The following is an 18145-nucleotide window of genomic DNA, read 5'->3' on the forward strand; positions in this document are numbered from 1 at the left end:
GGAAGATAGTGGTGCACGCCCGAGGGGGGAGCAGCGGCTCCCAGGTGTATTTTCGTCGGGGCAGACTTCGAGTGAGTGGTTTTCCTGAGCACAGAGTGCGCTCTGTGAGCCGAGTCCTTCCCATAGCTTTAGGTCTCTGTACCTAAATACCGGGAGAACCAGGTGAAGGCCTGTCACCGCGGTGTTTCTGGCCATACTGTGTCTTATGAAAGGCAAGCCTTTGAGACAGTGGCTCGTAGTTCTTAGCCCTTCTACTTCATCATCTGTTTTGGAAGGCAAAAGATAGGTCTTTATGCCTGGTGCTCAAAATGTTCTTGGGGCCTAGAATAATCCTCCATGACAGCATTCTGGACCCTGTTCCCCAAACATTTTTTTCTTAAACCCAGCCCCTTCCCGAATTTATATGTGAGGGATCAAGGAATTGGTGGAAAGGACCCGGGAGAAGAAATCCCACTGATACTAGAATGGGAGCTCTGCAAGGGCAGGGACTCTGCTTGGTTCCCCACTGTATCCCCGAGACCCGGAATAGTGAGGTCCTGCTGGGTAGGAGCTCAGGAGATCTTGTGGAATGAGCAGTAGCTTCACCCAGCAAAGAGGCCAAATACTTTTCTAGCTCTGTTTTTCTAGGCAGCATTGATGCTGTCCTTAGCATTTAAGCTGTATAGTTCCCATCACCTCGACTCCAGAAAGACAAGATGCCTGACTGACTGGTGATGGGAAGAGTCAGCGGGGCTGGGCAAACAAAGCTGGGTGCCTCTGCTCACTCCAAGAGGGACGACTGGTGTTGCTTCGGTTCCTTCTGAGACGCTGTGGGCCTAAGGTGAGAAGTGGCAAAATGCAGTTGCAGAATAAAGTTCCTCGTTACCCCCATGCTGGGCGGATCCTGAGAAGAACACTCTCTAGTGTTGGCGCAGTGGGCCCCTTCTCATGTGGCCAGTAGTGGAGTGGATGACGAGTCACAGTGGAAGTGCGTGGGTTTTGTTGGAACAGGGCACAGTAAAGGAAAATTCCTTTCCAATAGCCCTCTGCTGGCTTTCTTCAGTTTCTTCCAATGCCTCTCTTACTGGTCCTCTAGCATAAAGTCCCCGTCTTTGTAATTGCTTGAGATATGGGGATGGAGGATATGCCAAGGAATTAGGTGGTAGCTACTCTTGAGATTCTAGTGGAGAGACAACTGGGAAAAAAAGATGATTTTTCTAAACTAAACTGCATTTAGTACTTTGCTAATTCATGTACATGAGCTTACTCTATTATTTTTTCTATTATGTTTTATCTTTTTCATCAGGTATGTCTTCTCTTCCTACAACTTATACCTATGTCCTTCTAGGGCGAAGAATGTAGTTTATTTGGTAGTTTTTCACGGTGCACTATGGTGTAAGGTGCTATTAACTGTTAACAGTAACAAAGCTCAGTACACAATAGATACTATAAAATATGTAGTGGCCCACTGAAAATCCTTTTTATTATCTGCCAGTGGAAGCATTCATTTCACAGGATCCAGAAAATGGGTTAACGTTTCTGGGTGTGGTGGGGAGATCCCTTGGACCAGATGACCGCCTTCTTACCAATGACTGAAAACAAGGTTCTGATTGCGGCTTCAGTGATCTCGAGACACTGATGGTAATGAGTCAGTCGGCTGCTTTTCCCCTTCTGGTGAAAGTACATCAGTGGGTACTTCACTGACCACCACAGTCCAACTATCAAGAAGAAGCTCCCTGGGAGAGCATGGCCCTTAAAGTTTGCCATCGGTGTTCTTCAGCACCTAAGAAAATAGGGGACAGCTGTCAGGTGGCTGAATGAAGAAAACATAAATGGATATTTTAGCAGGAAACACATGTGACTGAGGATTCCAAATCATAAGCCGTATGAAGAAGGACCCACTCTTTCTCAGGGGCGCTCACTCAGCAGACAAGACTTCAAGGACATAACATGAAGGCTTATTTTATGAGGACTACTCCAACCCTGGCCGTCAGGACTTCCACCCCCTCACTGGCTACATGGGCTGCTTCACATCTGATACATTTACAGTTGAGCTTTCCACCCTTCCTCAAGAACTTCCACAAGTTTTAAAAAACAAGTCAAATCGTATTTAAAAGGCTTCTACTGAAAAGCAGCAGTCACGTGCTCCATCCCTCCTCACCCACTAGTGAAACCACTTTAATCCCTTTCCACTGTTTCTTCTGGTATTTGCTGCCTGGATTCTCGTTAATTTGTGCAGGCAGCCATTTGCTCGTTTATCTTTGTCAGGCATTATCTACCAGCTTCCTGGAGTTCTCTCTCCTCCTCAACCCTTCACGTTCACCATAGTCACATGATGTTCATTTGCTTCAATCATTAGTTTCATTATTATGGCTCTGTAGATCCAAAGTCCTTACCAGGGCCCATAAGCCCTAGTGATCCCAGCTATCTCTTTGACCTCTCCGACCTACCCCCCAGCCCTGCCACACGGGGCCCCTTCCCTGGCCTTCCATTTCCAAGCACGGATAGTTCGTGCTTCAGGGCTTGGGCTGTCTGTTATTTCCAGCAGCTTCCCCCAGAGCCAACAGGTCTCTCCTTCACTTTACTCAGGTTGCTGTTCAAATGTTACTCTAGTCCTGGGCTACTTTGTATGAAGTAGCAGGCATGTCCCACTTTTCAATCCAGGTATACTTTTTTTTTTTTTTAAGAATTCATTCATTGTATGTTTATTATTCACAGCTGATCACTACCTACCAAATAGTATCCAGGTATACTTCTAAATTTTCTTTAAAGCATGGATCACTATCTGATATTCCATATTGGTTTTTTTTTAAACATCCAGCTCTACCCACTGGAATGTAAAGTCCCTGAAAGTAGGGATTTGATCTGTTTTGTTATTGCAGTTAGCCACGCACTTACAGTTGGGTCTGAAAGAGTAAGCACTCAAATATTTGTGGAACAAATACATGCGCATCCAAGTGGTATATTATGGGTTATGTTTTCACCATTTTTGTTTTTTTTTAGAGCTGTTTTAGGTTTACAACAAGATTGAGAGTAAGGTAGGGAGATTTTTCACATACCCCTTGCCTGCGCACATGCATAGTCTCACCATTATTGATATCACTCACTTGAGAGCAAGCATTGGGTGGGAAGGGCAGAAGGAGAGGGAAAAGCAGGCTCCCCGCTGAGCAGGGAGCCTAATGTGGGGCTCGATCCCAGAACCCCAGGATCATGACCTGAGCTGAAGGCAGACGCTTAACGGACTGAGCCACCCAGGCGCCCCTAGGGTTCACTCTTGATGTTGTGCATTCTGTGGGTTTGGACAAAATTATAATGACATGAATCCATCATTATAAATATCACACAGTATTTTCACTACCCTAAAAATTCTCTGTGCTCTGCCTGTTCATCTCTCCCCCTCCCCCACCCGACACCACCCCTTTTTACTGTCTCCATAGTTTTGCTTTTCCTAGAATGTCAAATGTCGGCATCATAAAGTGTGTAGCCTCTTCAGATTGGCTTCTCTCATTGAGTAATATGAACTTTAGTTTCCTCTGTGTCTTTTCATGGCTTGATAGCTCATTTCGTTTTAGCACAATATAGTTAACATGTGTTATATTAGTTTTAGGTGCACAATATAGCGATGCAACAAAAAAATACGAACGCTTCACAAATTTGCATGTCATGCTTGTGCAGGGGCCATGCTAATCTTTTCTGTATCCTTACAGTTTTAGTATCTGTGCTTTCAAAGTGAGCATTAAATAGTCTCACATTTTCCAGGAAATAGAGACAGATATATAGTCTTTTATATTTAATTACATATTTACCATTTCTAGTGTTCTTCCTTCCTTCCTGTGCATTTGAATAACCCTCTAATCTCATTTACTTCCAACATAAAGGATATCCTTTAATATTTCTTATAGAGCAGTTCTCCTACCAATGAATTCTTTCAGTTTTATTTATCTGGAAATATCTTTATTTCATTTTCATTTTTGAAGAATAGTTAGGTTGGATATAGAATTCTTAGTTGGCAGTTTTTCCTTTCAACACTCTAATTATGTATTCCATTGGCTTCTGGCTGATGAGAAATCAGCTATTAATCATACTGTTTTTCCCCAGTGAGTTACTTTTTTTTCTTGCTTTCAAGTTTTTCCTGTAATCTTTGGCTTTCAGCGGTGTGACTATGATATATCTTTTTGTGGGTTCTTTATGTGTTTTGTTTTATTTTTTGATCTTGGCTGAGCTTCTTGGGTCCGTAGTTTAATATTTTTCATCAAACTTGGGAAGTTTTCAGCCATTAATTTTTCAATTATTTTTTCTGACTCCCCCCCTCTCCCCACCCCCCATTTTCCCTGCTCATTCCCGTGTTTAACCCAGAGCCAAGGATTTTCAACCGCCCCCCCCCATCACCACCCTGTATTGCATCTGTTTCCCATGGCAGCAAAACTACTTGTTTTCATAGCTAGTACCACATTACTTAAAAGTCATTGGCTGAGTGAGGGGATAATGGCAGTGGCCTCGGGCAGAAAGGCCTTGGCCTCCAACTGTTTTACCTGAGGGTCTAGTAGCTTTTCAAAAACAAAAGCTTCTGTTGCGAGTTTAGCTGAACTACTCCAGAATATTGCTGTCTCCTCCTCCATTTCATGTGGCCAACTGGCCTGCAGGGGCCTTGACCTGGTATGAGCTCCTCCTGCGAGCATACCCGAAAGAACAACTGCAGAGTCATGAGTATGCGGAAGTTCCTGATATGACTTCCCCAATGGTCTCCCCCATCTCCCAGGGCCTTTCCCTTGTGTACCCCTTAAATAAGACCCCTGTGAAGCTGACCAAAACCTTGTTCTTTCTGGTTTGAACTGACCAATCCAGGCTTAGCCTGGGCATCCCAAGGGCTCCACTTGTGGACCCTCATAAAGGTATGTGTGCCAGGTCCTGTCATTCTCTCTACCTGCACTCTGCCTTCACCTCCCAGGTGGCCCCTTGGGGCATGCCTTGTACTTCTCCAGGACCTTTGAGAAATAAAATTCTCTATTTTGATAATAGTCTTTTGTTGAACAGAGACTCACCATCAGACACCCCAGGACTCTACTTAACAAATGTTAATTTAACAAAGTCAGAACAGCTTCTTAATTTGTTGTCTGACTTTGGTCAATTTCCAGTTCCTGGAAATGGCTGGTTTTGACAATTTTGTCTAGTTTTATACATTTTTTGTTTGTTTTTTGCTTTTGCAGAAAGAAATTGCCTATCTATTCATGCTGCCATAACTGGAAGGCTCTCTTCTCATTCTTCTTAAACCCTATATTGATCAACATAAAAAAAAGGCCTCCATTTTCATTTAATGTCCCTTTAATGTCCCCCCATGGCCTCAGGCAGAAAGGCCATGGCCTCCAACTGTTTTACCTGAAAAGGCCTAGGGGCGCCTGGGTGGCTCAGTGGTTAAGCATCTGCCTTCGGCTCAGGTCATGGTCCCAGGGTCCTGGGATCGAGCCTGCTCTGCAGGAAGCCTGCTTCTCCCTCTCCCCCTGCTTGTGTTCCCTCTCTCGCTGTGTCTCTCTCTGTCAAATAAATAAAGTCTTTAAAAACAAAACAAAAAAACAAAAGTAAAAGGCCTGTTACAGGTCCCTTTCATGATCAAGCCTGTTATACTCCCTTGTTTTCTTAGCCAGAAGTGCAGAAAAACCAGCTTTGCAAATCCTTCCTGTCCTTCCCCATTTTTTGAGGAGCAATACCCTGAATAAAGGCAGAGTCCTTTCTGTTCGTATGAATTTGTCAAGCCCCACCCTCCCCTTTTACCTGGTTTCAGATTCACATCAGTGAATGCAGGGCCTGCAGCATGTCTGTAGAAACCATTTCTAAAATTACTTATGCTACTTGGAAGGCTAGAGTACCTTGATTTGGTGAGGGAGAGGAGCAGGGAGGTAGATTTCTTCCAATAACCAATTATTAGATTAGTTTATTTGATTACCTCATAGGACATGTGGTAGAAATATAGGATGGGTCAGTTTTAATTAGGAGGCACAAGGCAATAACCAACTTCAAATAGAAAAATAAAAATTTAAGATTTCTAATAATTTGGATAACACCATTCAAATAGGTTAAGTCCCTGAGAAGTCTAGCTTTAAAAAAAAATTTAAAAAATAAAAAGCAAATGTTTAAGGGATAAGCTCTTTAGAATTACACTATAAACTACTTCAGCGGCACCTGGGTGGTTCAGTCAGTTAAGCGTCCAACTCTTGATTTCAGCTTTTTTTTTTTTTTTTTAAGTAGGCTCCACAGGGCTTGACCTCACAACCCTGAGATGTAAAAAGAAAAAAAAAAAATTCAATTTAAGGAAAACCCACAGAGGAAAACATCAGAAAAGTGCTTCTGCAAAGACAAGCTTCCTTTATTTTAATATATTTGCTCTTTTTTGATATTATATGAGATAGAGTGTGAAGGGAGGGCTGAGTGTTTTGGAGAGGTGGTAGCTTTAAGTTAAAGCTGGCAGATGAGAAGACTAGTGGTTTGGGCAACTTTTCATGTCCTGTCTAAGGAGATCACTGGAAAAGGAACAACATTTGCGTAAGAGGTTTGACATGCTTTTCCTTGTCCTCTTTATCTTTAACCATTCCCCCGTCTACATTCTCTAATTTTAATTTGAGATAAGGAAATGAAATGGAAGACAAGTTAAAGATGCCCAGAAGAGAAAAAGGAGGGAAGAGTAAGGAAGAGTAGGAGACAGGGAAAGAGGAGGACTGGAGAGTCACAGAGTAGAGGGAGGGAGCAGAGGAGAAATTACGCTTGACGTAGTTTGCCTGTGGTTTAAAATAAAGCTTGATATGGTGCCTTTTGTTTCTTAATAAAGCCCACATGTTCCCTTATTTTAGATGAAGAAAGTAGTGAAAGGATGTATTTAGATGAGTGAGAGAATCAAAAATAAGGAAATCGAATTTTATTTTCTTCCTTGAGTGCCTGGGCTTAGCAACCCGCACTCTCCAACATTAGAACTAAGGACTTGGCATTCATGGCAGCGGGAGGAGTTAAAGCCAATTTTTCCCAATTTGAGATGACAGGATACAAAATGTATAGATTACCAACTATCACAGAGAACCTGGACCTCTTCTTAGTTCTAGCCGTACATTTGACTTAGTAAATTATGGTTTATCTTCACCATGGGATATTACATAATCATTAAAAAGACTGAATTAGAGCTATACCAGCTGAACTGGAAGGTCTTCCATGAGATAGTTGTCTGAGACAAGCAAGATGGAAAAGACTACTTATAACATGACCCCGTTTTGAGCAATGGTAATGTCCTGCATATATGTATTACATATGTATATCGGCATATGATTATATGAACAGGGAAAACAATATGGAAGAGTACTTTGAGGGTATGTAACACTATTCATTAGTTATTTCTGGCTCTCTGTCTTCCAGGCACATGGTACAATTGCAATTTCTGGCCCCCTTGTGGTTGGGTGGGGTCTTGTGAGTTGAGGGCAGAAGTGACATGTGTTAGTTCTGGGCAGAAATATGTCATTGCCAGTTCAAGAACCCTCAGAACACATTTCCCTTTACCACATTACTATCAATGTTCAGGACAGTAGCTCTTTTATGAGCCTCGATCCCAGAGTGAGGAAACCTGGAGCAGAGCCCCAAACAAGCCATGGTGAACACATGGCATGGGAAAAATAAACAGTTGTAATGAGCCACTAAGCTTTGTGGGTTGTTTTTATTCAGTATAACCTAAATTGTTATGAATCATGCAGATATACCGGATCAACATGTTATGGGTAGGACACTCAGGCTTTTGCAGTTTCTTTAAAAAAATATTGGAAAGCTTTACTATATCCAGGGAAGAAGTTATGATGGCATAAAGAATGGCAGAATTTGTACCAAAAAGGTGCCAAAGACAATTTTGGCAAATTGTATCTGGAATTGTCCCAACTCCCCCCTTTTCTTTTTGATATCAGATAGACATGTTTTCTCTTTCGAAATGGTGCCTGAGTTCTTCTACCCCCACCCTACTGCCCTGCCTTAAAAGCAAAATTAAAATTCAGGCAAGCAGTGGTCTGTTTGTTACATTGTAAGGTTAACCTTTAGGTCCATTTCTCCAGTCCCCCCGTTCTCAACAGGGGGTGATGTGTCTGTTGATACTTTCGGTTGTCACAACTGGGGGTGATGGTGGCGTTGCTCACATCCAGTGGGTAGAGACTGAAAGTGCTGCTAAGCATCTTGCTATGTGCAGGACATCCCCCACAACAAAGAATTCTGCAGTTCAAATCTCAATAATGCTGAGGCTGTGAGACCCTGCTCTATTCTAGGCCAGCTTCCTATCCTGCTTTTTTTCTGAAAGAAACAGAGATCAGGCTGCCTTTATTTCTTTGTTATTTATGTCACCACTTATTAGAGTGTTCTACCTTCAAAACTGTTTATGGGGCATAAATTCACTCCTAGAAATTTTCTCCCTTGCTTTCCGTATGCTTTTTTTTTTTTTTTTTAAGGAACAGCTTTATTGATATATAATTCACATACCATTTTCACCTACAGGGTAAATTCAATGGTTTTGAGTATATCCATGGAGTTGTACAATCAGTCACCATAGTCAATTTTAGAACATTTTCATACCCACAAAAAAATTCCCCTAACCCATTAGTGACTCCATTTTCCCAAGTCCCCCCTCCCTCCAAAGTCCTAGGGAACCACTAATGTACATTATATTTCTATTAATTTACCTATTCTGGACATTTTATATAAATTGAGTCATATGACATGTAGTCATCTGAGACTCGCTTTTAATTGTTTGTTTATTTAATTGCTACACCCAGTGTGGGGCTCAACTCACAACCCCAAGATCAAGAGTCACATGCTCCCCTGACTGAGCCAGGCAGGCGCCCCCAGACTGGCTTCTTCCTTTTAGCATCATGTTTTCAAGGTTCATTCATGTTGTGGCATGCATCACTACTTCTTTCTATGGCTATTTCATTGCATGCATATACTGCATTTACTGGTTTGCTAACGCTGCTGTAACAAACCACACTGGGTGATTTAAAAAACAGAATTTATTTTCTCACAGTTCTGGATGTTAGAAGTCTTAGATCAAGGTGTTGGCAGGGTTAGTTTCTTCTGAGGCCTTTGTCCTGGGCTTGAAGATGGCTGTCTTCTCCCTGTGTCTTTATATACATCTTCCCTCGGTGTGTGCCTGTGTCCTCTTCTTATAGGGCAACAATTAGATTAGATTAGAGCCCTCCCTGACGACCTCATTTTACTTAATTATCTCTTTAAAGACCATGTCTTCGGGCGCCTGGGTGGCTCAGTTGGTTAAGCTACTGCCTTCGGCTCAAGTCATGATCCTGGAGTCCCGGAATCAAGTCCCGCATCGGGCTCCCTGCTCGGCAGGGAGTCTGCTTCTCCCTCTGACCCTCCCCCCCTCATGCTCTCTCTCTCTCAAATAAATAAATAAAATCTTTAAAAAAATAAATAAATAAAGACCATGTCTTCAAATATAGTCACCTTCTGAAGTACTGGAGGTTAGGACTTCAACAACATATGAATTGGGGGGTGGGGAGCATAATTCAGCCTATAACACCACATTTTCTTTATCTGTTCATCACTTAGTTGACTGTTCCATACACTTTTATAGATTTAATTACTAAATCACTACAAAAGACAACTCAGATGTATCAAAGAAGACACTCTGAAGGTTTCAACTAAGTATTCCTGGGACAGTTTCTCCTAATGAATCTCAAAGTCACCCTCATATGGTTCTAGAAGTCTCAAGTGCTTTCTTGCTATTTCTTTCTCTTTTTTCAAATAACAGCCTTGTTGACATATAATTCATATACCATAAAATTCAGTCCTTTAAAGTGTATAATTCAGTGATTGCTGGTATCTTCACGGTTGTGCAACCATTACCACCATCTGATTTTATAACATTTTCATCATCCCAGAAGAAATCCAGTACTCATTAGCAGTCATTCCCCATTTCCTCCCAATCCCTCCAACCCTGGCAACCACTAGCCTCCTATCTATGTCCATGGGTTTGCCTATTCTAGATATTTCCTAGAAGTGTAATCATATATCTCTGCTTCTTTCACTTAGCATGGTTTCAAGGTTCATCCAATCTTGTAGTATGTATCAGTGCTTCATTCCTTTTTATTGCTGTTGTTGTTGCTTTTAGAGGGAGAGAGAGAGAGCACAAGCAGGGGGAGGGGCAGAGGGAGAGGAAGAGAAAGAATCCTTAAGCAGACTCCCTGCTGAGCAGGGAGCCCAACCTGGGGGGGCTTTATCTCATGACCCTGAGATCATGACCTGAGCCAAAATCAAGAGTCGGATGCTTAAATTGAGCCATCCAGGCACCCCCATTCCTTTTTATTGTTGAATAATATTCCATTGTACAGATCTGTCACATTTTGTTTATCCATGCATCTGGTTTTTAAATTTTAATCTTTAAAAATTTTTAAAAAATTATTTGACAGAGAGAGAGAGTGCAGAAGCAGAGGTAGAGGGAGAAGAAGGTCTCTGTTGAGCAGGGAGTCTGATGCAGGGCTTGATCCCAGGACCCTGGGATCATGACCTGAGCCCAAGGCAGATGCTTAACTGACTGAGCCACCCAGGCGCCCTTAATCTTTTAGATTTTTTTTTTTAAGATTTTACTTATTTGACAGAGAGAGACACAGCAAGAGAGGGAACACAAGCAGGGGGAGTGGGAGAGGGAGAAGCAGGCTTCCTGCTGAGCAGGGAGCCTGATGTGGGGCTTGAACCCAGGACCCTGGGATCATGACCTGAGCTGAAGGCAGACACTTAATGACTGAGCCACCCAGGCACCCCTCTTTTAGATTTTTTAATTGAAGTATAGGTGATACATAATATCCATTCATCTATGGATGGATATTTGGGTTGTTATGAATAATGATGCCATGAATATTGGTGTACATATTTTTGTGTGTACGTATGTTTTCATTTCTCTTTGGCATATACCTAGAATGGAATTGCTTGATCATATGATAACTCTATGTTCAACATTTTGAGGAATGACCAGACTCTTTTCCAAAGCGGCTGCACCATTTTCCAATCTTACCAGCAATGTAAGAGGGTTCCAATTTCTCCACATCCTCAACAACACTTGTTATGTTCATCTTTTTTATTTTAGCCATCTTAGTGGGTATGAAGTATATCTCATTGTTTTGTTTCATTTTGCTTCCCTAATGATTAGTGATGTGAAGCATCTTTTTATGAGCTTATTGGGCATTTGTATATCTTTTTTGGAGAAATGCCTATTCAAATTCATTGCCCATTTTAAATTGGGGTCTTTATATTGTTGAGTTGTAAGAGCTCCTTATATTATTATAGATACAAGTCAGATATATGATTTGGAAATATTTTCTCTCTTTTTGTGGGCTTTTTACTTTCTCAAGTGTGTCCTTTGGAGCACAGAAGCTTTGATTTATTTTTTTTTAAGATTTTATTTGTCAGAGAGAGAGAGAGAGAGAGAGAAAGCACAAGCAGGGGGAGCAGCAGAGAGAGAGGGAGAAGCGGGTTCTCCGCTGAGCAAGGAGCCCAATGGGGGGCTCGATCCCAGGACCCCGGGATCATGACCTGAGCCGAAGGCAGATGCTTAACTGACTGAGCCACCCAGGTGTCCCAGAAGCTTTTGATTTAAATGAAGTCCAGTTTAGCTATTTTTTTTCTTTTGTTGTTTGTGCTTTTGGTGTCATGTCTAAAAAATTATTGCTTAATTCAAGGGCATGAAGATTCACTCCTGTGTTTTCTTCTAAGATTTTTACAGTTTTAGCTCTTACATTTATGTCTATGATCCATTTTAATTAACTTTTGTATATGGCGTGAGGTCATGATCCAACTTCATTTTTTGCATATCCAACTATCCCAGCCATCTGATGAAAGATTCTTCTTTCCCGCTTTGAATTGTCTTGGTGCCTGACTATCTACCCTTCTACTCTTGAAAATGGATTTCATCAATCTTCAGAGAAGGACCTTGCCTTCAATAAGGCGAAACTCTGGAGAAGAAAGAGTAATTCAACTATTATGACACATATATTAAATGTTTTAATAGAGTGTGTGGAGTTACACAATGAAAGGAGGACTCTGACTCACCCCGCGAGAAATAGGAGAAAGATTATAGAGGGAAGTGTACCTAAAACTTCCTTGAAAAACAGGTAAGCATAGGCAGGGTGGATACAGTGCCAGGCAGAGCAAATAGTACATGCAAAAGCTAAGGAACAAGTGCAGCCAATCATCCATATAGTCAGAGTTGAGCTCGGTAATGTTGCTTACTCTCTTTACCCTACCATTCCTACCTTCCTTACCAAGAAAGACCAATGTCACTCTCCTCCATGGGTGGAATGCATTAAACCTTGAAATTATCTCAGATTGGGAATGAACAAAACAGTATACTTAAAGTCAAAAAAACTAAACATTGTGGTCCTGTGTGCCCAAGAGTCTCTGGAAAGGATATGAACCAACTCACAAATGGGCCTGAGGAAGGTTAAGTTAGAAAAGATGCAAGTCAAGTTTTATATTAGTTTGGGTGCATCCAATTTCCCAGATTTCCCTAAAGGAAACTGGGTTCCTACATGTTCCTTTAAGGCGAAGTATAGTCACATAATACAAAGAACATGAACTATGGAGAGTCAGTCCTGCTTTTGCTACCTCTGCTGGTAAGAGCTTGCACAAGTTCTCTAACCTCTCTGAATTTCAGTACCCCTTCTTCCAAAACAGGGACCTTAACAGAAGCATCTTGTGAGGATTAACTGGGAGTGTCTAGCAGCTAACTAGAGTGAATGTTTAACAAATGTTAGTTTCCTCTCTTCTATGGTGTTCTTATACTTATTCCCACAATTAATGGGGGGAGAAACCGGGCTTCTCTCTTAGGGGATATATAATTATTGAACTAAGGCTGCTGTCCTTTGCTTTCAGTACCTAATTCCAAGTGGGGAGGGGGGGAGTCATGTGGAACCTTTACCTGACTCTGGAGAGGGTACTGGTTGAATATCTTTTTAATAGGAATGGGACGTGTGTTTGGTCAGTAGGCAAGTAGGTTACAGGGAGGATATAGCATATTATTTTACTCCACGACATGGTTTTTATACTTTTTGAATCTGTTCTTGCCAAGAGAAACACTCAGATGGCTTCTGGTCTGAGTTTACTTTGGAATATAACCAACCCTGCCTGACTCAGCTTTCTGTTACTCTGCAAATAACAAGCTTATCACCTCTCCTTCTCTGAGCTGCTGAGTAGTAAAATGCAGAAGAAGCAGAAGTACAGAGGTGAAAATTCTCTGTTGCCCACAGCTGATGTGATGGTGCTTTAGTCCTGAACTTCCGGCAGAGTGTATCCCTGCTCTAACAGTAGCCTGAGAGCCCTTCAGTCACTCCGGAGTCCATCACTCTTTTTAAAATTTCATAACTACTACTGTCACTGTTATTTTCTCTGTAGGTGGGTCCTTGGAACAACTGGTCAGAAGGCAGAAGACGAGAATAAGAATCTGAACCCTGTTCTGGCATGACTTCATGAGCTATGGAGCAAAACTCCATGAACAAGAACTCAGTTACCTTCCAACGGAGTTTGATTTCTAAGCAAAAGATGGTCTGTTCCTCCCTCCCTCCCTCCCTCCCTTCCTTCCTTCCTTCCTCCGTTCCTTCCTTCCTTCCATCCATCCATCCTATTAAATATAAGACTCTACGCGGGGGTGCCTGGGTGGCTCAGTTGTTAGGCGTCTGCCCTCGGTTCGGGTCGTGGTCCCAGGGTCCTGGGATCGAGCCCCCTCTCGGGCTCCCTGCTCAGCGGGAAGCCTGCTTCTCCCTCTCACACTCCCCCTGCTTGTGTTCCCTCTCTTGCTGTGTCTCCCTCTGCCAAATAAATAAATAAAATCTTTAAAAAAAAAAAAAAAGACTTTATGCAGGGTGCTGAGGAAATAATAAACGAATAAGAAATGACCCCTCCTAAAATTTGTATGGACCCACAGAAGACCCTGAATAGCCAAAACAATCTTGAAAAAGAAAAGCAAAGCTGGAAGCGTCACAATTCTGGACTTCAAGTTATATTACAAAGCTGTAGTAATCAAAACAGTAATGGTATAGTCATAAAAATAGACACACAGATCAATGGAACAGAATAGAAAATCCAAAAATAAACCCACAATTAAATGGTCAATTAATTTTTGACAAAGCAGAAAAGAATTATCTATTGGGAGAAATATAGTCTCTTCAACAAATGGCACTGGGAAAACTGGACAGCAACATGCAAAACAATGAAACTGGACCACTTTCTTACACCATACACAAAAATAAATTCAAAATGGATTAAAGACCTAAATGTGAGGTCTGTAGCCATAAACATCCTAAAAGAGAGCACAGGCAGGAATTTCTCTGACACTGGCCATAGCAACTTTTTTCTAGATCGGTTCCCTGAGGCAAGGGAAATGAAAGCAAAAATAAACTACTGGGATTACATCAAAACAAAAAGTTTCTGCACAGCGAAGGAAACAATCAGAAAAACTAAACAGCAACCTATGTAATGGGAGAAGATATTTGCAAATGATATATCCAGTATATCCAAAATATATAAAGAACTATAAAACTCAACACTCAAAAACCAAATAATCCAATTAAAAATGGGCAGAAGACATGAGCAGACATTTCTCCAAAGAAGACATACAGATGGCCAATAGGCACATGAAAAGATGCTCATCACACATTATTGGGGAAATGCAAATCAAAACTATAATATCACCACACACCAGTCAGAATGGCTAAAATCAACAACACAACAAACAACAGATATTGGTGAGGACGTGGAAAAAAAGGAACAATCATGCACTGTTGGTGGGAATATGAACTGGTGCAGCCACTCTGGAGAACAGTATGGAGGTTCCTCAAAAAGTTAAAAATAGAACTACCCTATGATCCAGCAATCATACTACTGGGTGTTTACCCAAAGAATACAAAAATACTAATTCAAAGGGATACATGCACCCCTATGTTTATAACAGCATTAAATAAGTACAATAGCCAAAATATGGTAGCAGCCCAAGCGTCCATTGATTGATAATGGATAAGGAAGATGAAGGATAAGGATATACACACACACATGTATGTATACATACAATGGACTATTACTCAGCTATAAAAAAGAATGAAATCTTGCCATCTTCAGTGACATGGGTGGGACTAGAGAGTATTATGCTAAACAAAATAAGTCAGAAAGACAAATATTGTATGATTTCACTCATGTGGAATTTAAGAAAGCAAAAAAAAAAAAAAAAAGAAAGACAAATCACGAAATTATAGACTCTTGGGATGCCTGGGTGGCTCAGTCAGTTAAGCATCTGCCTTTGGCTCAGGTCATGATCTCAGGGTCCTGGGATTGAACCCCGCATCGGGCTCCCTGCTCAGTGAGGAGCCAGCCTGCTTCTCCCTCTGACTGCTGCTCCCCCTGCTTGTGTGCTCTTTCTCTTTCTCTCTCTGTCTCTCTGACAAATAAAAGAAAGAAAGAAAGAAACTATAGACTCTTAACCAGAGAGAACAAACTGATGGGTTGCCGGAGAGGAGGTGGGTGGGGGATGGGTGAAATAGGTGATGGGGACTGAGGAGGGCACTTGTTGTGATGAGCACCGGGTGATTAAAATAAAAACTTAAAAAAAAAAAAAAGAAAGAAATGACTCCTATCTTTAAGGAGTTTATAATCTAGTATATATATATACTTGTGAAAGGCTGAATGTCATGAAATATACTGATTGCAATCCTCTAGTCAGAGGGGGCTGGTGTTAGAGCTGGGCCTTTCTTTTTTTTTTTTTTTAATGATTTTATTTATTTGAGAGAGAGAATGAGATAGAGAGCATGAGAGGGGGGAGGGTCAGAGGGAGAAGCAGACTCCCCGCTGAGCAGGGAGCCCGATGCGGGACTCGATCCCAGGGCTCCAGGATCATGACCTGAGCCGAAGGCAGTCACTTAACCAACTGAGCCACCCAGGCGCCCGAGAGCTGGGCCTTTCTTGATTGCCTCTTTCAAACTGTTATGAAAATTAGGCAGCCTTACTGGAATCCTGAGTTCAAGACTGAAGAACAAATCTGGGCTAAGTTCCATGATTTCTCAAGAACTAATAAAGAACACTGACCTCTGAGTCAGCTGACCTGGGTTCTAGTCCACATTTTGCTAAGAACTTAACTCTGTGACCTTGAGCAAGATATGTAACCTCTTAGGATCATAACTTCTGTGTTAAATGGTAGTTTGGAAGAGGTCATCTCCATAGCTTTTCCTAGTTCTAAAATCACTTTCTGTGTTTGCTCCTAACACATCACAAAAATGAAATGAAATATGAAAAGGACAGAGCAAGTCAGACATGGTGGGGGAAGAATGGAACTAAAGTTGTGGATGTCACCAAGGAGAACAAGCAGTCATTTCGGCATACATTAGAGCAGGACGGGCATCCCTGGACTTGAAAGTTTGGTTTATTTTTTAAGCAACAAGGAACACATTTCTAATATATTTTTCCTTCCTTCTGTACTATCAGTGAACTTGTTCAGCATTTACATCAGTGAACAAGATGGATGCTGGGCCTTCTACTGCACTTGGCAGTGCTTCTTGACACGTGCAAGGTCTCACTCCCCATTCCCATAGTCCGGTTTTTGAAAACTCAACACTTCCCTCAAACCCGAGTTCATTCAACTCTGGGTAAACCTTTCCTCTCATTCCATGAACATAATCGAGACTAGAAGACACCAATCACAATCTCCTCTTCTTCACCTACAAATGCATATATATCCAAATCTACTCTTCTTCTCAAATTGACCCCTCTGATAGGCCAATCTTCCATCTGTGTCCTCTGGGTCTACTTCTATTACTCATGAACTTCTCTCACTCTTTGTTGCCTTCTTCCCTTCAACTATAACCACGCCCAAGACTTTTCCCACAGAAAATAATAAAAGAAAAAGGAAAAAGAAACCAAAATAATCCGCTTTGACCCTGGATCTCTGAAGAACCACTGTGTATCTCTCTTCCTATTTACTATTTCAAACATAAAAATAATATGGCTAATGTATGTAAAAGTTATAAAGAATGACTTAACAACTGTGTCCCATGACCCAGCTTAAGAAAGAGAACATTACTAACATCCTTGGAGCTTCCTGTTGACACCTCCTTGATGGCTTCTCTCCTTCCTGCCTCTTGAGAAGTAAACATCATTTTGAATTGTGTGTTCAGCATTCACTCACTTTTGTTTTACTATATACTACATACATTTACTACATATGTTATCTTGAAACAATGTAATAGTTTTGCAAATTTTTTTAAACTTTGTATGTATATTCTCAAAATATGTGGATCGCTTTCTCACCATCTCCCCTAGTCCAGAGCCAAAACTCCTTTGCTGAAAGGTTTATTTATAAATAATTAAAAACAATTTCTAATATTAAAATTCTTTGGAAAGTCAGTAATTATTGAACTAAATTACCACTTACATTAAATTTTCTTTTGATAGAAAGGAATTTTGATGGTTTTGTGTAATGCAATCAAACATTGTCAAAATCATTAAGTTTTTTGGAAAAACCTGGAAAGACAGTTGCTTTCTCCATTTACTTCTCCTCCTTCACTACCACGACCCTGAAATTGTATTCGTAGATGTCACCAAATGTTCTCCATATTGTTTCATCAGGGGGAATCCTTAAAATAATATCTGAATAGACCTCTCTTCTCTTCTAGTGCTACTCTAATTGAAGATGTCACTTAGTCACTTATTTTTGGAATTTACCTTCTGTTTTTGGCTTTCATGATACTCTTCTGTCCTAGCTCTCATCTTCTGTAATCTTCTTCCTCTCTTTTGAAGGGTTCTCTTCTTTTTCCTGTCTCTTAAACACTAGCACACTTTGGTCCACTGTTCTATATATAATCTTCTTCTTGCAAGAACTCATACACACCCATAGTTCAATTACCACCTGCACGCTGATGACTCTTATCTCTAGCCTGACCTTTGCTCTCAGTTTCAGACTCATACATCTAACAACCTGGTGAAGCAACAAACACACACATAAACACACACATTCTTCTTAGACACCTTGAAGTCAACATGTCCCAACCTGAATTCATCATCTGCCTTCCCCACCAAACTGGCTTCTGTTCTGTATCTCAAACTTGGGTAGAGGCTTAACATCCAGTCATTCCTAAAGTCAGATTTCTGGGACTCATTCTAGATA

General features: G+C 41.2%; 1 protein-coding gene and 1 non-coding gene across 2 annotated transcripts in view; both read right to left on the minus strand.

Moving 5' to 3' along the window:
* TMEM45B (transmembrane protein 45B) overlaps nt 1-18145 on the minus strand; it is a 50313-nt gene that overhangs the window by 3491 nt on the left and 28677 nt on the right. The window contains exon 2 of the mRNA XM_045894699.2: nt 1566-1762. Within this exon, the coding sequence (XP_045750655.1) occupies nt 1566-1746 (181 nt within the window). The 5' untranslated portion in view covers nt 1747-1762. The remainder of the gene's footprint in view (nt 1-1565; nt 1763-18145) is intronic.
* LOC123858057 (U6 spliceosomal RNA) lies at nt 3610-3716 on the minus strand. Its single transcript, XR_006794024.1, has one exon. It is a non-coding gene; the product is annotated as a U6 spliceosomal RNA (small nuclear RNA).

The sequence above is a fragment of the Mirounga angustirostris genome, unplaced genomic scaffold (assembly GCF_029215605.1).
Source record: "Mirounga angustirostris isolate CCGP_5_RB_7025 unplaced genomic scaffold, mMirAng1.0.hap1 SCAF_13, whole genome shotgun sequence".
NCBI lineage: Eukaryota > Metazoa > Chordata > Mammalia > Carnivora > Phocidae > Mirounga > Mirounga angustirostris.